Here is a 21,934-nt window from a genome sequence, read left to right as displayed (position 1 = left end):
CAAAGGCAGCAGGAGGTCCCGATACCGATCTGATCCCTGACAAAAGACTCAAATGACACTCAGCTCCGTCCCCCGGCGCCGCCCGCAGCCAGACCTTCGAGCCTCCGCGGACCCTTCCGCGCGCCTCTCGGACACCCGGGAAGCGACCTCCCGCGGCCGGGGTCGAGTGGCCGGCAGGCTCGCCGGCCCCGAAGGCTGCAGGCTGGGAGGGGTTGTATTTCCCAACCCTCTCCGAGACCCTCGGATCCTGTCTTGCCCGAGCGAGGCTTCTGGAAACATCCGTGTGCTTTCTACTCTCGATTTCTCACGCGCCCAAGTCCAAAGGGGTCACGGTCCCCCGAGAGAAAAGGAGCCACCCATCAATGCCCACGCCAACACGGCACCACGTGAACGCCCCCGTCAAAGCCCCAGCTTCTTCAACCTGGCTGGCGGGGGGCGGCGGGGGGTGGGGCGCCGCGGCGGTCCCGGGCCAGCAGAGGGTCCAAAGTGCCGCCCTCCCCAACCCCAAGTTCCCACTGTGTCCGGGGCGCGGCTTTGCCCAAGTTTGCTGGGCGATGCCCTTCCCTGAGCCCGACTCGTGGGCCGGGCGGGAGGGGCGCGTGATTGACAGGCTGAACTACAGACTCATCTCTTACCTTAGGCCGCGGGCGCTGATTGGCTGCTCGCTGACATCCTCAAACCCGGCTGCTCCGCGCTGGGCTCGGGAGGGGGGCGGCTGCGGGTGGAGGTGCGCTTCTGACAAGCCCGAAAGTCATTTCCAATCTCAAGTGGACTTTGTTCCAACTATTGGGGGCGTCGCTCCCCCTCTTCATGGTCGCGGGCAAACTTCCTCCTCGGCGCCGCTTCTAATGGAGCCCCACCTGCTCGGGCTGCTCCTCGGCCTCCTGCTCTGTGGCACCAGGGTCCTCGCCGGCTACCCAATTTGGTGGTAAGACTCGCCTCTTGTCTGCCCGCGGCCCGATTTCTCCGCGGAGTCCCGGGGAGGTGGGGGGCGCCGGCCGGGGTGGGCTGCGGCTCCTTTCTCCTTGCCTCCCTCCAGCCCCCCACTCGCCCACCCCTCCTAGATTTTCTGCTGGTGTCGCCTTCAGAATCCAACTCCTGGCTTTTCTGATAATCACCATTTTCCCTGCTACTCGCTGCAGAGGCTGGAGGACTTTTCCCGGCTCCGATGGTCTCTGATTCCTAAATCCTCACCCTTCACCCGTCCTCATCTGGGGGCCCCGAAGACCCTCCATTTGCTTGCAGTTGGGTTTCTGGAAATCCAGCGTTGTCCCTGGGGCCCAGCCACTCCTCTTCTCCATTTTGGGGTCTTCATGGGCAAAATCATCCTGTTCCTTCATTGCCACCCCCATCTCTGCCGGCGCCTCCATCAAGAGATTTCCCCCACAATAACCCCCTTTTGCCTTCATATTTCAGACCCCGATGGCTTCAGGGAACCCTGGGGCAGGGGAGCAGGCCGGGGGGGTGGATTTCATCAGATTCTCCCCACTCTGCTCCAGATTAATCTTGAGCCTCAGAAGTGAATATGGTATTTGCTGATCCGAGATGCCATTGAATTCGGATTTTATTCATTTCTTGTTTGTCCATCCTGGCAAAAGGGGAGGGGGCTCTTTGAAAATGTAGTTGTCTGGGAGGGGGTGGGTTTGTTCTTTGACCAAAAACCCAATTCTCCATGTCAAATTCGTTCCTTTTGGAAAACCGAGGACCGAGGAGAAAGGGAGAGAGGGAAAGGAGAATTCTATCCCCGAGAAATGCAGATACAAAAGACATTTTTAGTAAATAAGGCTGGGAAATCAGGCGCGGTGTTTTGGGGGGGCGCGTCTATGGAGGGGGAGACTGACCAAGGAATAAACAGCCCTTTGGGAGCCCCAGTTCCAGGGAGTCCCCTTGTTTTCCAAGCAGCCCCACCGCCCCCCAGCAGGTCCCAGAGGCCAGAGGGGAAAGAGACACTGAAACCAGTTCTCTAAATTATACCCCGCCTGTCCTCAGTCTCCAGCCCCCTGCATTCCGGAAAACTTTAATTAAAGAATCTTACCCTCCTGGACGGAGAGCCTCGGCCCCGGGGGTGGGGGGTGGTGGGAGGGTGGGAGGTGAAGAAGAAGAATTTGGGATCCAGTGAGTAAGAAGAGGGCCTGTGGCCCCTGAGGTTAAAGTCAGAGGAGAAGGCCACCAGGGTGCGGTGCCCCCCTGCGCACCCCCCTCTCTCTGACCTGCCACCCTCTCTCCAGCCCAGCTAGGGGGAGCAGAGCCAGCATGATTCCGGGGCCACACCCTGAGTCTGCCTCCAGTTGCTGGGGTGGGGGGCCCAGGATGGGGGCAGGAGCCGGGCATGGCCAAGGGTCTGTGTGTAGAAGGTTCTGAGAGTTGCTCCCAGTACACACACCCAAGGGAAAGTCTTTCTTCTGTCCAGCCCTTCCTTCCCGCGGCTTTGGGCTGGCCTGGGGCCTCCTGTACATAAAGAAGTCCGAGGGGTGGCGGGGGCAGCCAGGGATTCCAGGTCGGGGGGCTCTGCCTGTTGGGGGAAGAGTGCTGCCTAAACCCATCCCGCCTTTCCAGGCCTTTCTGACCCTCTTTGCATCCCAGGGCCAAGGCCATGCTGTTCTTTGCCTTCATGGGGACTGGTGGGGGGAGGGTATGGAGAGAAGGCTGGGAGCCCCACGGGCTGCAGGGGTAAGGCAGGAGTAGGGGTGAGGAAGAGGCTGGTTCCCTTACCCTATTTACTGGAGGAGGGCACTTCCTGGGGCAGTGCCTGTGGGGAAGGGCTGTGGGGAGGGGGCAGTCTGGTGTGCAGTCGTGTGTTGGGGAACACCTAGATAGCAAGATGTTGGAAAAACCTGGAAAGCCAGGACATCTTCCCTAATGTAATGCTGGACTCATGGCGTGTTTGGGGGCTGGTGTTGGGGGGTGGTTCGGGGGAGGCCAGGATACTGCTTTGTCTGAGCAGAGGAGAGGTGTGTGTGTGTGTGTGTGTGTGTGTGTGTGTGTGTGTATTCTAGGGCTATGATCATAAGAGGTGTCAACCAAATATGAGTGTGTCTCTGTGTGTGGAGGAGTCCATGCCCACATCTGGGCCACCATGGATGTGAACTCACGTGAGATGGGGGATCTGTGGCCATGAACGGGTGTGTTGCACCTCTATACACAAGTGTCAGCAAGTGGCTGATTCTAGCATGTATGTGTGTGTGTGTGAGAGAGAGAGAGAGACAGAGGAAGCCTAGAAGTGTCTATGCCCACGTAAAGGTCAGCCCCTGTGTCTGCTTGTGACACTAGGCATGACTGTGTTCATGACTGGGCATGTGAGTGTTGTGTGTGTGTGCGCGCAAACGCGTGTGTACGTGCATGTGCGCGCATGCCTTCACGACAGTGTCAGGGGAAAGCCCCACAGCTGTCTTTGTGCATGGATATCAGTGCTCATGGCCATGACCTGATTGTGTTTGGAAGGAGGAGTAGGAGGCTGTGTCCGGGTCTGCCTGGGACCCCGTCCTCAAGTCCCCGTGGATGGCAGGGCCCTGGCCTTGTGGATATGTTTGCAGACCCACGACTTTCGGGTGTGAGTGACATCCTGAGCTTGGGTGCTTGGTGGGCAGCTGTAGTCCTGGAGGGGCAGTCCAGCAGGAGACAAAGGTCTAACCAAGAAGCTGCAAGGGGCCCCGCTGACCAAGGGTCCTGGACTGGGCAGTGTCTACGCAGGGTACAGAGCCCTTCTTGGCATGAGCTTATCCTGTCTGAGGATGGTCGTCACAGCCCTCCCCTCTTTGGCCATTTGTCTTTGGGCTTGGAACTGGCATGGAGGAGAAGTCACCTTCTTAGAGCTGGGACCGGGCCTGGGACAGGGACGGCAGAGTGGACAGGCTTCAGATTCCTGTTCCCGCTCTGCCTCCAGGGCAGTCCATCAGATTCCAGATCTTTCAGCGTCTGAGCCCAGCATAGGCTGCCCTCTTAAGCCCACCCAGCTCACACATTCCCCAGGAGGGGTTTACAGGAGAAACGGTTTAGCTGGGATGTCTGTCCCTGCTACCCCTCGAGAAAGGCCCCTCGAACCCCCAGGGGCCTGTGCTGCTCGTGCCCCAGCCCCAAGAGAAGGCATACCAGAAAGTAGAGCCATCAGGGTGTCAGACAGAGGCTTGTGGAAGGAAGAGATGTGCTCCAGGCCTTCCCAGCCAGGTAGGGGTAGAGCGGGGACAGGAAGCGGTGACAGCAGCACTGATTTCTGTAATTCTTCTTGTCAGTCCCAGTTAGTGCCTGCTGGAGGAACTTGTCTTTCTTCTCCTTCTTGGGGGAAAAATGAACTCCCTTATTAGGGCCCATCCTAGGGCCTGCTACATTCCTGAGACAGAGGCCCTGATGGAAGGGGCCTCCGCTGGGGGTCGGGAGCCCACCCTGCCTCTGAGTGACCCACCCGCCTGCGGCGCTGTTTCCTCTCATGCTCCAGCTTCACCAGCCTGTCCTGCCCTGCAGCTTGGGTGAAGGTGTTCTGCAGAAGTCAAGGGCAGTGAGCTGGGAAATAAGACACCTGAGTTCTCTTTCCACCATCCTGAGACCCATTCCCCCACTCCGGCAGCTACCCCAAGCCCTGCCTCAGTTTCCCTATCTGTCAGATGTCATGCTGCTTCCCCCACCCGCTCCCACCTCCACCCGCCTTTCAGAGGCTTGTGAACATGTTCAGTCAAACCCCGTGGGGGTCAGTGGGCTGGGCCCAAGGAGGCACCTGGAGACTGCGGGGGAGGAAGGCCCCAGGCCAGGTGTTAACACTTGTAACAGGCAGGAATTACAGCTGGCTGGGGCTGGGGCTGGGGCTGGCGAGGAGCTGAGCTGGCTGGAGGCTGTTGATCCCACAGACAGACAGACAGACAGATGGGCAGATTGGATGGCCAGGCTTGAACCGGGTGGTCTCCCTTCCAGGGCAGGCCTTTCCCTGGGGGGATCCGGGGGGAGGGGTTGGTAGAAATTAATCCAGGTCTCTTGGAAGTGAGTTAACAACCCTCCTGCTCACCCCACCCCCATTGTGGGCAGGGCTTGCTGTCCAAGGGGAGGAAAATTGGTGGTGCATCTGTTTGTATTCTTAAGATGGGACCACATTTGGTTTAAAACAAAAACAAAAACAGGTCAAATATTATAATAATGCCAGGAGCCTGGAGGTGAATTATGTTCTTGGAAGAACCTGCTTTAGCATAGGGGAAAAGGCAGAGGGGACAGCGGCAGCAGTCAGGGAAAGTTCTCCCAGAATCTCTCAGAACATTTTTCAACAGCTCTGGGGCCAAGAGGTGAGCGATGGGTGGAGTCTGGGCTGGTGGAGTCTGAGTGTCACCCCCACCCCAGGGATCTTGAGGGTCCCGGGTCTTCGACAGCTGCCTGGTGAGAAGACCTTTTAGGGGTGGGAATGGGTCGAAAGAGTCAGGAGCTGAACTGTGGTGCCAAGTTCTTTGGTGGACATGCTCCCTCTCTGCAGCTTTCCCAGTGACAAACCCAGCCAGTAGCCACACTCTGGCCTCTCAGTGCATGTTCAGTAACTTATGAAGGTGGAGAAACTGAGGCAGACGGGGTTGGGGGGGCCCTAGATGGAAATCCCCAAGGAGTAGACTCAGCCAAGCCAGCGTCTCTAATCCGCCTCGCTACACGACAGAATGTTAAAAAGATCTGAGTGGTACTTGGACAGATGAAGGATTAAGAAGACCGTGTGGACCCCTGAGAAGGTGGTCTGGACACGAGATAGGGGAAGGGAGCTTTGAACTTAGGGTTTTCTGTAGACTTGGAGTAGGTCAGGGCAGGAGAGGTGAGTTTTCTCAGAGGAGGATGGAGCTAACAGACTCTTCCGCCGGGAGAGGGGAAAAAGGAAGACCTTCCTGGCTTGAGAATGTGGTGAGCCCAGGAGTGGAGGAGGACCTAGTCTTCTAGACTTTTCCACCCACCCTGCTGGGAGGCTTAGAATCCTTCTAAAGCCCCCAGGGAGGGAAAGACGTTCTCTACCTCTGTCCCTGGTTGAGAGAGGAGGTATGCCTCATCCCTCCTTCCAAGGTTAGGGTCAAGGATGTTCCAGGAAGTGGTTAGAGCCGAGTGGGGAGATGGGTCTGAGATCTGGGTTCACTGCTGGGCGACCTAGAATGAATTTCTTTTCTTCTCTCTGCTTCATGTCCCTGCCTTCCTCTGGGTTTCCTTTATCTTGACTCCCCTGAGGGATCCCTTCTGCCCCTTGGAGTTCCCAGAGCTATGACAGGGGCTGATACAGTGCTGCGAAGGAGAGGCCCCAGTGTCACTCTCCCCCCTGCCTTTCCCATGCCCCACTCTCCCCGCAACCAACCCAACCCATTCAGCCATTCAGAGCCTGCCTCAGGCAGCCTAGCCTCTGATTTCTGCAGCCCAACCTGCACTCAGTCCCAGAGCTGGCTGCCCACTGCTGCTGGGCTAGCCCACGTGCGTCCCTGACCACACTGCCCCCAAATCCAGCAGCCGGGCTCACACTCACATCTGGCTCTTTCACGTTCTACCTGGGTGGCCTAGGGCAAGTTAACCTCTCTGAGCCTCAGTTTCCCCGTTTCTAAAATGAGGATAGTGATTGCTTCTGCCTCACAGGGTTGTAGAGAAGGTTCAATGAGCGAACGCATATAAAGCTCTTAGAACAATGCCTGGCTTATAGAAAGTACTAGATGAATATTAGTCACTCACACCTCCTGTTTGCAAGCTATTTTGACCCCTTTAAGTCCTTGATCCAAACTTGCCTCTTCCAAGAAACCCTCCTGGATTGGCCTCACCTGCTTTCTTATCTTCAGAATTCAGCTTGCCCCATTATCCTTGGCACTGGTGACCATGAGTCTGTAGCTTTCTTTTTCTTTTTTTCATTTATTTATTTATTTAGTACTTGCTACACCCAACACAGGGCTTGAACTCACAACCCTGAGATCAAGAGTCCAACGCACACTCTTCCTACCGAGCCAGCCAGGTGCCCTGACTGTAGCTTTATTCTTAACTTGATGGAGCTAGGCCAGGAGAACCTACCCTCAGCTCTTTGCTTGCCCAGGAAGGGTGGGGACAAAGGTACCGGAGCCTCCCCTTACCCTCCTCCCACCCCACAGTTTGTGGGGCTCTTGTGGCCACTGCCATTTCCAGCTGAGACCTGGAGCCTCCTGGGGCCGGGCCTGGGAGGGGTAGAGAAGCAGGCGCAGAGGGGGAGTGGCCCTGGGGCCGCCAGGACCAGCCCGAGCACAGAAGTTGCTCCTCCAGGAGCCGAGAGATGATTCAGAAGGTGATTTATAGACGGAAGGCAGAAAGCTTGGCTCCTGGCAGAGGCCTGCTGGTTAATTACATTCTTGGAGGGGGAGGTATGAGTGGTGCGGCAGGAGGGGATCGACTTTTACCCCTCTCCCCCTCCAGGCCTGTCCCCATTGCTGCCCACGCTCCAAGCAGGGTCCCTCTTTCTCCTGCTGCCAAAGAAGGAATTCCCTCTTCTCAATGAGAGACTAGGCCAGGGGAGCAGGAAGAGCTTCTGGGGCTGGAGGAGGTGGAGAAAAAGGGAAGAGGTCAGAGTTCCATCTCCTGAAAGGACTCGGGGGAGTCTGGCGACACAGGACGAGCGGGGAGCAGGGACACAGGACGGTCTGGGAAAGAGGATCCATTCCTCTCTTCCCTACTTCTGGGCAGGTGAATCAATAACCCACCTGGGGGAAAAGGGTTTCTAGAAACTTCCTGAAGGTGCCAACTCCACACTTGCCCTCCAGTGCCCTATCCTACTGCTGCTTCTGGATCCTTCCTTCAAGTATGTTCCTTTTATGTTCAGTTCCTCGGGGGACCACAGACAGGCTGGGGACTAGGGACCAGGTACTGGGCTGGGAGGTTGAAACCTGGTTCTTTAGTGCCAGACAACCTGTGTCCTGTGGGCACAAGGGCTGCCTTAGATCCAGAGGGTTCTCCAGGGGCAGGGGCAGGCTTGTATCCGAGGGAGAGGAACTTTCCTAGCCTCACGTTAGACTGTCTCCTAGTGTCCCACAATTCACCTGCTAAAGCTACAAAGTCCCCTTGGCACCGTTGATAAGCAACCCCCGCTCGGTTCGGTTACTTGCTGTGATGACATCTGGATCCCCAGTGGGAACACTGCCCCATGGGACACCCTGACATCTCTCGTCTGCTGCTTGGTTCCCAATTATTCTCATCACGGCTTTGAAACCCAAAGCCCCGCCACTAGTTCTGGAGGCTAGGAAGGTGTTGGGGGGGGATTGGGGGGGGAGGGCAGCCTCGGCCAAAAGAGTGTATTTAGCTGCAGCTTGGCGTGCACAGCCAGGAGGGGTTGGCAGGGGTCAGGTTGGGGGCACTAGACAGCTCTCTGGTTCCCCCCGAGGCGGGCCTTCTCAAAATGGCCTCATTATGTGTGTGGAGTGAATTCCAGAAATGTCAGGCACACCCATACATCCCAGGGAAGGATGGAGACGCAGAGGTGTGCTGGGAGATGAGAGGGGGCAGTGTGGGGTGTCTGGAGGTTTCTGGCCAGTGAGTTAGGGGTCCTGAGCCCTGGCTCTGCCCCTAGTTGGGGTGTGACTTGAGGCAAGTCCCTTCACTGTTCTGGACCGCAAGAAAAGGGGAGTCAGGCAAGCGGCTGGCCTTGGACTTCCATGTCTGAGATTTCAATCCCGGATTCTGGTCACCCAGGGATTTGGAGCGTCTGTCTGGTAGAGGAGGGCAGGTCACGGAGAGCTGCCCTCGGGGCAGGGTGGGGAGGGCCAAGCACAAATCTTTGTCCTCAAACAGCTGTGCGGTCAGGGATGAGTCTCACCACTTCCCAGGCCTTGGTTTTGTCATCTGCACCAGGGATGATGTTAATAAGGCCATCCGTGGCCCTGCCCACCTGCAGGGCTGTCTGGAGCTTCGGAAACAGTCATTCTGATGAGGCCCGTTGAGAAGTGTCACGCTCTTTCCAGAGAAGTTGGCGTCATTGCTGGTCCTACCAGAAAAGAGGAGTGAGAGTTGGCCCCTGGTCAGACAGTGCTGAGCATGGACCCCGCAGGACCCTCTGGGCCCCTGAGCTGAAGGAGTTGGTATTTTCAGCAGAGGAGGAAGGAATGGGATGTTGGGGCGTCATGCGGCTCCGTGGGGAGCACCCAAGGGAGGGGCAGAGGCTGAGACCAAGCGGCCACAGGACATGTGCACGTCCACGGCGCACAACACGCGGGCTGGGAGCCCTCCCAACCTAATGCAGAGACCAGAGGCCTGACCAGTGCTCAGCCAGGCACAGAGCAGGATTTCTAAGGAGGAACACACAAGGGTGGCGTTGTGGGGGGAGGTGAGTTGTGGTAAGGGTAAAGGGCCTAGAGATGGAAGGAGCTTTTCTGAGGCCTGCGGTCATTGCCTGTACAAGGACTTGCAAACTGGCATACCATTCACTCAAGCTAGGCTGGAAAACCAGGGAGGACTCTGTGTGTGTGTGTGTGTGTGTGTGTGTGTGTACGCGTGCATGAACACTCACATGTGTTGGGGGCAGTGAGGGGGATGGTAGCAACAGGACCAAGCACCCAGTCTGCTGGGAGGGCCCTTGTGTGTAACCCGCCCCTGGGCACAGGGTCCCATTTATCTGCCAGAGCCAGCCGGACAGCGAGAAAGACCAGTCTCTCCTTGCAGGGACTCTGGGAATACAAATAGGGATGGTGGCAGTGTCCAACCAAGCTTCCTGCCTCCTGTCCAGCTCCTCACCACTTATCTTCCTAACTGGGATTTCTGAGGGCCTCTCCCCTGCTCTGAAACCTCCCGTGACTCCCCACTTCTTGTCTGGCACTGATGTTCCCTAGGATTTGGCCTCTACCCACCTGTTTAGTAGTACTTTCTTAAACCCCCAAGGACCTCCCAGTTCCTCTGTGTCTGTTCATGGAAAACCTCACCACCTTCCCCACACTCGACTGTTGAAATTCCACTTTGCCTTGAACCCAGATCCAAACTCTCTTCCTCTGGGAAGCCCACGTCGATTTCCAAACTCATGCCTCACTTCCTCTCCCCCACGGGCAGACATGTCATATATTCCCACTGCCTTTTGCCACAGACTTTGGGAGTCTTCTTTTCCTCCTAGACTATAGACGCCCCCTGAGGGAGAACCAGAGTTTTAGTTCCTTGTGACCCCTCTCTGCACCGCTCCCCCCACCCCACCCCACCCCCAGTGCCCAGCATAGAGCAAGGGTCAGTAAACAAACACACAACTCCGTGCTGTATGTAACATGCTCTGTAAAGGCACAGGGACAGAAGATGTTTCTAAGAGTGCCCGTTGCACGTGTGCATTGCCGTGGGTCGTGAGCAGACGGAAGGAGCAGAATGGATACGACCTCCCTGCCCACCCCTCAGCGTAACCTAAGGCCCCGAGCACATTGCTTCTGCCGACTTCGAAAGGAGCGGGACCTGGTTCCCTGGCCCAGCGGTCAGCCTGCCCTGCTTGGCTCGGGTCTGCTGGGCTCAGACCACAAGGCTGACAGCCCTGAACCGTGGAGGGCTCTCAGGCGGACGGGAGCCCAGGCCTGAGCAGGCTGCTGTCTGAGCCCTGTGCCTAGAGTCTTGGTTCCCCTGGGATTGGATTTTCCACCCCAGCTCCATTTGCAAACCTTTCCCGTCTGTATTCCACCTCCTCACCAGCTCACACTACGCTTGGGAGCCTCAGTCCTGCAGACGAAGCCTCGGGGCACACAGCCGGTCCTCGGAAATCCCCATCCTGTTGGGTCCAAAGCTTTTTCTTCCTGCCACCACCCAGGCTCAAAAGTGGACTTCTTATTTGGGGCAAGAATTTACTCATTCACGTGCTACCTTATTCCCCTAAGGATGGCTTTGAGGCAAGATTACGTGTGACCTTCAACTCGCAAGTCCCTGGTGAACTTTCTACGTGTCCTCGTGCCGGGCTCGTTGGAGCCCGGCAGTGGGGACCACGTGGCCATTTTGTTGCCCCCTTGGACAGGTGCAGGGTACTTGGGCAAATCAGTGTGTTCTCAACCATGAAACAGGAAGGAGGTGTGCTAAGTGGCCTCTCGCATTACTTCCAGTTCTAAGTTTTATCCTTCTATCGAGTCCCTTCTGCTGCTTCATACCTGATCTCTACCATACACATACCAGAAAGCAACCCGACAGGATCTTTCTCACCCACACCAATTCTTGAGTTCGTGCATCTGAGACAGCTGATTTTTTTTTTTTTTAAACCGGTTCTTTACAGTTCCATATTCAGCTTTATTCCTCCTGGAGGACAAGCATCTTTCCTTTTCAGATAAAGTATGTTTCCCTTTGTGTCCTGGCTGTTAGAAAACCCAGAGTCAAACTTGAAGTTCTGTCCTGGCACCTCTATTGACCTTGACTCAATATATTTTGTCTTCTCCTTCGCCTCGATCCTGATTTTCGTTTTCATGTTATTATTTAATCCCAGGTGTTTTGTATTACAAGCTCCTTGAGGGCAGGCACTGACTTGCCTATTGCTATATTCTCGGTGGCAAGTACAGAGTCAATACTAAATATTTGTTGTCTTTGGAATAAATGTTGGTGGTCAAATCCTTTCTGGAAAGAGACAAGGCACACGTAATTCTTTTTTTTAAATCTTGCTCTATCAGGGAGTTGGGTTGCAAGAATTGCGATCAGTTTCTCTTTCTTTATCATCAGCTCCCCCTCCATCCCAAGTCTACTAAAGCCTTGTCTTTGGGTAAGCCACCATCTTTTCGTTTGTCCATGATCTACTTCATTTGAAACTTGACGTTGGTACACAATCTTCCTCTCCTGTTTCCCGCCAAAGACTGTGCTTTACCCTTTCCCTGGCTCCCTTCATAGCTGGTTCCTCCCACCTTCCCTTGAGCTGGAAGCCAGCCGGGGCTCTTTGCTGTCATTCTGCAGCATGCCCAGAGAGCACCCACCCTGTCTCTGCCCCTGGGAGGTTCCCAGTCCCCAGCAGCCATTGTGAGCACTGGAAGGGAGAGCAGCTGGAGGCCAGACCCAAGGTCCTGTGGGGATGGGACAAGCACCAGGGTCCTTCAAGGCCAGCAAGGACTTTCCCATTTGCAACACCTTGGCCGGGGTGGGGGAGGTACTGGCTTGGCCTGGAAGGCGCCAAGCCCCCATCCATCAATAGAGCTCCAAGGAGGGACAGAGAAGAGCAGCCAGCAAGGGAGGCCGGCCGGGCCCTACCCTTGTGCCAACAAGGTGTCCTCAGCTCTGAGTACATCCCCGCCTCCTCTGCTTCTGCCCTGCAGCAGCACCTCTGGGAATCACCCCACTCAGTCCCTTGACTTTAGCAAAGAGAACGCCTAACCCCAAGCTGGGTGGTCCTCCGTCTCGACTAAAGTTTCTGCAGGGAGATTCGGCAGCCGACCTGGGCTGTCAGGAAGGAGGGAGTCTGGCACGTCAGCAATGTCCTTACAGCTAAAGCAGCCCCATGAGACCAGCACCTTCACCCCTGTTTTGTCTCTGAGACAATCGAGGTTGCGGGAGCCTAAGGAGCCAGGAAGCAAGTGGGGGAGGCAGGTCACAGCCGGCCAATACTCCGTCGTGTGCAGTATGTGCTGGGGAGACAGCAGCACTTTAACTCCTGCCCCCTCAACATCCTCGGGACGCAGATATTACTGTGATGCCCATTCTACAGTTGTGGAAGCTGAGGCCCTGAGAGAGCCACTCCCTTTCCCCGAGCCCCACAGCTGACCAGCCCAGGAGCAGCCACCATGGCACAAAGTGCCCACAGCCAGGCCTGCCAGGCCTTCCAGTGACACCAGTCACTGGAGCACACCCTCCAGTCGGGAAGTTCCTCCTTAGGTCTGACTGTAGTCTTTCCCGACTCTGTCAAGGAAAATCCAGGAACTGGGCCGTGCCCCTTCCCACAGGGCGTGGGGTCTGGGGTTCCAGGGGTCGTACCCACCCAGAGCCCACATCCCCCAACCCCCAGCCTATGCTCTGGTTCCTCAAGCCCCTGGAGTGTCTTGCCCAAATGGCTGTGAGCCTGCTAATGGGCTCTGTCTGTGCGGACCTCTGTCTGGGTTTTCTCCCACCAGGGTGGCCACGCTGCTGGTGTGGGTGCCCCTGGGCCCAAGCTGTAGTGAGTGGAGGCCCTTTGCAGGGGCTGTGGATGGAGCCTGGAGATGCTATTGGGGTGTCCAGTGTGGGATGGAACAGGGATGGGCAGACGGCAGGCTGGATGGAGCCTGGCTCCCCCCATGTCACTGGTTTTTAAAAAATATATTTTTTAATTTATTTAAGCAATCGCTACATCCAGCGTGGGTCTCAAACTCACAACCCCGAGATCAAAAGTTGTATGCTCTTCTGCTGAGCCAGCAGGTGTCCCCCCCCACCCCGATATTACTTTTCTAGCATAACACTCTGTGGTGAACAAGGATGAGAGAATGACTTTTTAAGTTATTACCGAAGCACACATATAAGAAAGTAGGTCTGGTCAAAGTGTCTAGTTCCCTGAGTGGGATGGGACAAACCCTGTCTAACCGTTTGTTAACCTGACCCAAAGTCTTTACGCATCGGGCCGTGGTAGGTGGGTCTCTGTCTGTCCTCTCACCCAGGCCATGTGAACACCCCAGCCGGGCCCCGGGGCACTTGGGCAGGAAACAGGGCTCCCCCCAGGCTAGGCCGGCACCGGATCTGGAAGAAGGCTTGCTTTCTCCAGCTTTGCTGCGTCTTCCATTTCTCCCTTAGCAGGTTACCTGCCTTCCGCATGGGCCGCACTTCTAGCTCCTTCCGGGGCTGGGGTTGCCTCACACCTTCACATCCTCGCCTGCTAAGCTGGACCGTTGTCCTCACCACCCTCGGCCTCAGGTGCTTCCTTCCTGTGCGGCGGGATTCCTCGTTTTTCAGCGGCCCCATCAGAAGAGCACGCAGTGGGGCGGCCCTGCTGTTCCCTGCTCCCTGGTAGGGCCCGGGGTGCCCTCCGTGGGCCGGCCCTGCCCCAGCTCCCCGCTGGAGCTCATGGCCCACTGCCACCTCCTCCCCAGGACCTACTTTTCCTTGCTTGGGGGAAGAGCGTGGGCTTGGGGAACAGCAGTCCTGGGCCTAGACGGTTCTGCTGTTAGTACCTGGATGGCCCAAAACTCTCCGAGGCTCCATTTGCTCTGTAAGACGAGGGCCACTCTAAGGAGTTAAGAACATAATGTGTGTGTGACTTCGTAGAGGCTGTGGTGTCCACACGTGTGGCCTTCCTTAATCCTGTTTTATTGTCTGTGTTCTTCTTCCACTACCTTCTGTCTCCAGGCTCTCTGTGCCTTGCCCTTGCCTTCCCTTGGGATGACCTGTACGAATTTGCGTGTGGTCTTCAAGGCCTGGTTCGAGCATTTTCTCTGTGTAGTCTTCCCTGGGCACTGGCTCCAGCTCAGCGCCTTTCGGTGGGAGCGCTTTCGGACACAAGACTGGGAGTCCCCTGTGGGCAGGACTGGTCCCTGGTCAGCTTTGTACCCACGTCACCAAGCATAGCACGTGTGGCACACAGAGGGTCCTCTAAGACGAGTGGTGGGATGAAGGGACACTGCTGAGAGTCACCTGCTGGTCACAGGCTCAGTCTTCTATCTGCGGATGGATGCTCGTGGCCTCTGTGAGGTCCTCCCGGGAAGAGCTGCTGGCACTTGTCCCGTATCTTCTCAGATCCTTCGTTAGCGGTTCCTGTGCGTCTGTCCAGCCTTCCCAACTAGAGAGTCAGTCCTTGGAGAGCAGGATTCCCCTTATATGTCCTCATCTCTCCAGCGAGCCTTACCCATCGCCCCGAGTAACACAGGAGTGCAGCTGGTAATGGTGCGGATGGTTTGGCTGATGAACTAGGCAACCTCCCATCCAGGTTCAGCTGGTTCCCACTCTCTGGGATGGTGTTTTCCCTCACTGTGGGATGCCACAGAGGGCCCGGCTCTGAGCTTCTAAGTCTCTGTGCTGACAGGCAGCCTTGTGTTCCGGAAAGAGGGGTCAAATCTGCTGTGGCATGACTCTCAGATGTGGTTCTTAAGAGCTCGGGACTTTGGGTAGTTTCTTAAAAAAAAAAATAAAAAAAAATCTCTGAATCTCAGTTTGTTCATCTGTAAAATGGGGATAAAAATTCTGATCTCAGGACAGTTTTGGTTTTTTTTTTTCTTAGATATTTTGTTTATTTATTTGAGAGAGAGAGAGAGAGTTCACACAGGAGGAGGGGCAGGGGAGAAGGGAGTAAGAGACGCTCCCCTGAGCTGGGAGCTCAGTGTGGGGCTGGAGGTCCTGGGGGACCCCGGTTATCGTGACCTGAGCCGAAGCTTAACCAACTGACCCACCCACGCGTTCCTTGAAGATGAAATGGAACAATACACAAAAACTGAGTTCAAGGTGAATACAGAATAAATCAAGGATGTCCTGAAGGTCATTCCAATGTAGCAAGGCTTGTACAAATATCCCAGGCCAGGATTTGTACAACAAAAAGATCTGAATTCCTTCCAAAACCGAAAAGGCCACACTCAGGGAAAACCATATGCTTTATGGTGTTTGATCCCAACTAATTAACCTGTTTGAAGAAAGAAGTGGGATGATGGGCATGTGGTTGCAGTCTGTGACTCAGTGGGCCCAACGCAACGTGGGCTCCGGCTTGACCTGATGTCCTATTCAGCCAAAAGACTCACAAAAGCCTCCAACTCTTGGGAAGGGAAGGATAAATCAAACGTGGAAGCTGTCCGTTTTTACTGTGGTTCCAAGGACTAGTCTGTGTGGGTTTAATAGGGCCCCAGTTAATGGCTTAGATGCTCGCCTTTTCAATGCCTCTCTCTCTGTGTCACGTAATCTAAATAAAATAATAGTTTCCCCAGTAAAGAAGGCCTAGACGATATATATTTCCTTTTGCTTATTTTTTAACCATTATAAAAATGGCGTGCTGAATGCTATCACTTTGCTCCGTCTACCTTCTATTTCTAAATTTCAAACTACATGGTTGGACGTTACTGGAGCTCTTCTATTTCCACAGCTGTGTAATGGCCCATCGTGTGAATGCACACTTGCTGACTCCAGCCCCTGCCAATGGACGAGTGTCTCGGGGTGCACATGGGGTACAGGAGCTCATGGGGCTGACTGTTGCAGAATGTGCGAATGTTCCCCTTTGCAAGAGGACACCAAGCTTTTCGAAGTTAGGCTGTGCCCATTCTACTCTCATCTTTACGTTTTCACTGATGCTTGGAATCAACGGACTTCAGCTTTGTTGCTCTGGCAGCTGCAAAATGGGATCTTTGGTTTTCACTGGCAGAGATGGGGCCCGTTTTAAGGTTCATGGGCAAAGAGGAGGCAGTGTGGGGACCCAGGTGTTTATGTCAGCACATAAGACATGCGTTTGGAAGAACATATGGCCCATGCCTGGTGTGTCTGGTGGAAATCCCCGACTTTGGCTTCTAGTCCTTCACGCTCCTCACATTTTCTGCCTGAGGCCCGGGGGCATCACTGGCATTTGGTGATGGGGGCAAAGTGTCTGATGGAGCCTTCTCTTCCCTGCCTCACCTCTGCATCTGCACCACCTCTCCTCCTTTCTGCTTCTCAAAAGCACCCTCCTGGGCTATGAAAGCCCTGCCCGCCTTCCAGAAACAATGCCACTCCTGCCAGGGAGTCACACCCCGGCAGCGCCAACCAGCCCAAGGGGACTGCCTGAGTGACAGCAGGAACATCTCCTAGGTGCCACTTCCGGAAAGACCAGAAGGTGACCCTTTCCCCTAAGTCTTTTTTTTTTTTTAAGATTTTATTTATTTATTTGACAGAGGTCACAAGCAGGCAGAGAGGCAGGCAGAGAGAGAGGGGAGGAAGCAGGTTCCCTGCGGAGCAGAGAGCTCGACGTGGGACTCGATCCCAGGACCCCGGGACCACGACCCGAGCCGAAGGCAGAGGCTTCAACTCACTGAGCCACCCAGGCGCCCCTCCCCTAAGTCTTGATCCAAATGCTGGAGTTCCCTCCTTCTGAAAGAAAAGCCGTGAGCTCCTCAACACACTTCAAAAACCAGGTGGGGTAGCCCTGTCCTGCTGGAATCCTTGTCCTCACACGCTTGGCCTTGCCCGTTCTTCTCTCCCCCGCACCAACAGGGCGACACCCCACTTCCTCAGGCCTTTACTATAAAGATAAAGGGGTCTTGGGATCCCTTCCCCGACTGTAAATCTCTTTCCCATCACTCCTGCCCCTGGCCATAAGCTTCCCAGGACTTTTAAAAATCCAGCTCAGAGCTGTCACCTTCCCTGGCATCTTCCCAGACTACCTGCCACCTCGCTCCCAGCAGCCCCCGCGCACAGAGCAGGACTTGGTCTGTGCATGGATACATTTCTTCCACAACTCCCAAATAACCCTGCTGAGTAGGGATTCTGGGGATCAACAAGTTGGAGAAGTGCCACCTGCTACTTCCAGCCTCTTGGTGGTTATGGTGCTCATTAGCATATTTGCATTCATTAGCATATTAACCACACCAGCCCTGCAGGGATGACCCCGGTCTTCATTTGTTTGGTCTGTGTTCCAAAAGTATTTAACTTGGTAGCCTTTTCTCCCCCAATAACCACCATTACCTATTTGGGAAATGTGATCTAGAAGATTCTCCTGCTCCTTTCATAGATCAGTGTGACCTTTGAATTTTATTCTCAGCAGGCAGGCTGGAATTCCTCGGACTTTTAATTTTTTATTTTATTTCATTTTTAAGTTTTCTATTTATTTATTTTAGTTACCTCTACACCCAACGTGGGGCTCGAACTCCCAACCCCAAGATGAAGTGTCCCACGTTCTTCCGACTGAGCCGGCCAGGCTCCCTGTCCTCTGACTTTTTAAAATCATCTTTTGCGAAATAGTTCAGCCCCGAGTATCTGTTCCAGAGGGTCTTGAATTGAATGAATGTGTGCTTTCATGAATGAATGAATGAGTGAAGGAATCGGTCATTCGGTTGGTCACCCAGCTAGATCCCCTCTCCTGGGGAGCAGTTGAAACCAGCCTGGCCATTGTACCCTAGGGGCACATCAGACCTTCTCCACAGTGAAATGAATCACTGTCCCACATTAGGCGCCAGTGATTTTCTTCTTAGGCATCTGTCTCGCAGGGACCGCGTCCCACTCGCCTCTCCATATTCCCGTAAGTGGGTACACAGTCTCTGGTTGCTGAACAGCGTCTCTCCTGATTCTTTCCGGAGGGATCTAGAACACTATGGCCTTTCATTCTCCCTATCTAAGTGGCGGTGACGATCACAGTACCTTCCTTACAAGGTTGCTGGGGGACTAAATGCGTTGATAATATGTGGGAATCGCATGAGACACGCCTGGCACGGAGAATGGGTTGGCCGCTGCTGGCACTTGTAACCACAGCGACCACCACCGTTCCTTGCGCCAGGGACGGTCATGAGAGCTTTTCCTACATTGTCTCAACGACTCCTCCCTCCAGTCTCTTTGAAGGAAGGGATAGTTATAGTTTTCTAATCAGGAAGTGGAGTCCTCCCAAATGGACCCAGAGACTGGGCAGCTCCTCTCCCTCCTCTACAGTGACCCCACTGAGCACCTGACCAGCTTGTTTATGCTCTGTCCTTCCCCCAAAGATCATGGCACTGCACGGGGGGATTTTAAGTGCACTGTGTACATAAGACAGAGTTTAAGTGGGTGGGAATGAGTTCTTGGAGAGGGCTGGGGGCTGCCATCGCCTTCGTGGTAGACCCAGGAACACAAAGCTCTTGAGGAAGGACTTTGAGAATGCACAGGAGGAAAATTGCCTGTGAATCAGCAAGGATCCAGACCTGGCAGAGAGATCTTGGAAGTCAGCTTGGTATCGTCACCCATGGCTCTGGGCCCGGGGTCCTGTGTGTGCCCAGGAAATGTTTGCAGGGGGTACATCTGTGGTTGCTTTTATCTGGGCAGCTTATCCAGGTGAAAGACAGATGGTTCTAAGAGGGCATCAGGCTGGGGGAGCCATCCCGGACTTCTGAGGTGAACTTGCTGGAATCCCTTTCCCTGTGCGCCAGCTGGCCTTCTCAGACCCTGTAGGCTGACTCCATTCTTCTCCACTTAAGAGGAGGACCCTAGGAGTCATGGGGTTGACCGTCCTCTTTTCTCCATAGTAGCCAGGGCCTTTATTCTAGCACCATCACTGGTCTTGTCGTACAGCAGAAATGAGGTGTGGGGGTCTCGGGGGAAGGGTTCATCCGGTGATGTGACTGTAGGAGGTTTGAGAGGCACATGCCACAGGCTGTTTGTCTTGGAGCAGAGAAGGTTGGGGGCTGCATTCCAGGCAGGGGAGCAGTTACTCTGTCAGCACCTGAGGAAAGGCCGCGGGGCCCAAAATGGCGGCTTAGAGGGACAGGAGCTGAGGTAAACAGATGAGATTTCCCATCAAATATCATGAGGCAAACGCGCCTATGAATGGGAGCAGCTGGCGAGGCTCGCAGAGAGACTGAGGAAAGTGGGCCTGTTAACTTTCCAGTCTGGAAAGATGAAGGAATTCCCAGGTATCTATGGACTGATAGGTCTATCAAAACCTTGACTAGTGTGAGAATCGGGTAAGGTGTTAAATTTGGATTTTTATCTTCTCTATGGTGGTGCAGTGTGTTCTGTGAACAGAAGAGAACCAGAATTCTGTGAAGACGTGGAAGAGCCCCTTAGCATGGTTGGCTGAGTCCTTTGGCTCCTCAGCCCCAAGGGAGCCCAACGGAACTCCCAAACTGGGGCTACAGAGCCAAAGGATGTGAACACTGGGTCCTCTTGCCTCTGGGTTGTTATTTTGTTCCAGATGCCCTCCCCTCCCCCCACAACCTTCCTTCCAGCTCTAACAGGCTTCTTTTAAGGGGGAAGAGCCCTGGTGCCTACTTCGTTGTCTTATAGGATCTAAACTCATCAGCTGGGACTTCAGGTCCTGCCTTCTTCCCTCTTTGCTTCTTGGGTTTTGGGTGTTTTGAGTCACACCAATGTCTCAGAAGTGCCTTTTCTCTTCCTTCTCTCTCAGGGCATAAAAATCCACCTTAGAGCACAGCCTTCTGAAGTCCTGTGGATTATCTGTCCCCCCCATCATCCCCCCGTGTCCTCTCCTTCACTTGGTGCCCCCATCTCCTCCAGAACGATTTGTAAGCTGGCTGGTCTCCTGTTCACGTCCTCTGTTCTGATGCATGTGACCTACTCACTAGATCATACCCTCCTCCAGGTTAGGGTCCATGATGGCGTCCCGTGCCCAGCTGAGTGCAGAGCACACAGTGGGTGCCAAATAAATGCATTCTGCTCAAATGAACTGGTTGTTCCCAGACAGTGGGGTCTAGACAAGAGCAGCAGAATAGTGATAGCAGAGACTTTGGTCACCCCCCCCTTCACTTACTGGTCCCCTGTTGGGGCTCAGCTTCCTTATTTGTCACGTGGAGACAGTGTGTTTCTCTCGGGACTCTTGAAAGAATTAATCAAGATGCTGTGTGGGGGAAGAGGCTTCACAAACTGGAAGGTGCTGGAACATGTGTCATCTACCCGAGGCCTGTTGGATGCCTCCTGGGGGAGGTCCCGAATTCACACGTTCCGTCTCACACGCACATCCCTCCAGCCCCCAGACAGAGGTCTCCTTCCCACGGCAGGGGGATGCTTTGAGTGTGAGTCTAGCCCTTTCTGGGATATAGACAGAGAGACCTCGAGTATGGAAGGGCCATGCCAACATTCAAAAGAGAAAAGATCAATGGACAGGGACCCCCTGTAAATCCTGAGAGATCCTGAGTGGCAGGATCACCTTGAATTTTCCTTCTGCCCCATTTTCAGCTCCCTACAGACTTTGTCCCAAGAAAAGTCTCCCCCACTGCCTTATTAGGCATCTTGGTGGCACATTTCCTTGTGGTGCAACCCCAGACAAGCGTGGTCAGCCTATCTGATCCCATGTTGTCACCTGTTGAAGAGGGGTCATTATAACTTCAGAGGGTTCTTTGGCAAATGAAAAGACATATTCTACGTGGCGTGTTTTCCGTGGCTCCTGGCCCTAGCCAGGTTCCATAAATGTTAGCTGTCGTTATTCGGCACAACCTCTACTCTGAGTGGGTTCCCTCACTACCTCACTTACAGAATTCAGCAAATTCTTTCCTCACGACCTCATTAGGCACTCTCTACCCCAGCAAACACCCTCTGCGTTTTCTTTCCACCACTGGGTTTACAATGGGATAAGGCATTTCCCTTTACTTCATTTCTGAGTGTCCCCATCAGTTCAGTTTCCCATGAGTTGTCCCCACGAAACAAGTGTCCACATCAATTCAGTTTCCCATGAGCTGTCCCCACGAACCAAGTGTCCCCATGAGCTCAGTTTCCCGGAACTTCTCGGGCTCCTCCTCCTGTCTGTGGTGATTTGGGTCTTCTCAGGCTGAGGTGATCCCCGTGGGAAGCTTAACTGGACCAAATATGCTTTGACATCTTCCCCTCAGGCTGAAGGCACATTACACACACACACTCATCCTATTTGTAGAGACATTTCTTTTCTTTCTTTCTTTTCTTTCTTTTTTTTACTTTATGTGTTTGCTATTTGTGTGTGTATGTGTGTGATTTTATTTTTTCTGCCTTATGTGTGTTTCGTGCTGAAAGAAAGTCCTACTTTTGCCACGGATATGACTAGAACACCAGACTGAGAATACCGAAATTTCCGGTGGCGCCGGCACTTCTGTGGGGATGGGCCTGGTCCCGTGGGATGGCAGGACAGGACGTAGGCCATGAGCAGAGGTGACACAGGAGGAAGTGAGGACAGACCCAGAGGAGGCAAGTGAGACCTCTACCCGTGAACTTGAGGAGACAAAGCATTTCCAGTGAGAGATGAGTGTGGAACTCAAAGTCCTAGATAAAATATATTATATATATATATATACACACACACACACACACACATATACATATATATATATGTATATATATATGGCTGTGGGCATGAAGCAAGGAAGGCCTGGACCCCTGCTGGGAGAAGGCTTTGGGACCTTGAACCCCAAGAGTGTCTGTTGGTGTCCTGCACCTGCGCAAAGAACATTTGTCTGCCTCACACCATTCACACCACGGC

General features: G+C 54.3%; 1 protein-coding gene across 1 annotated transcript in view; it reads left to right on the top strand.

Moving 5' to 3' along the window:
- Window positions 1–685: 685 nt before the first annotated feature.
- Window positions 686–21,934, top strand: part of WNT3 (Wnt family member 3) — a 45,829-nt gene continuing 24,580 nt past the window's right edge. The window contains exon 1 of the mRNA XM_032870955.1: window positions 686–928. Within this exon, the coding sequence (XP_032726846.1) occupies window positions 849–928 (80 nt within the window). The 5' untranslated portion in view covers window positions 686–848. The remainder of the gene's footprint in view (window positions 929–21,934) is intronic.

This window comes from Lontra canadensis, unplaced genomic scaffold (assembly GCF_010015895.1).
Source record: "Lontra canadensis isolate GAN:19392208 unplaced genomic scaffold, GSC_riverotter_1.0 scaffold41, whole genome shotgun sequence".
In the NCBI taxonomy this organism is placed as follows: domain Eukaryota; kingdom Metazoa; phylum Chordata; class Mammalia; order Carnivora; family Mustelidae; genus Lontra; species Lontra canadensis.
The sequence above is the reverse complement of the archived record's forward strand: the minus strand, read 5'-3'. Positions and strand labels throughout refer to the sequence as shown.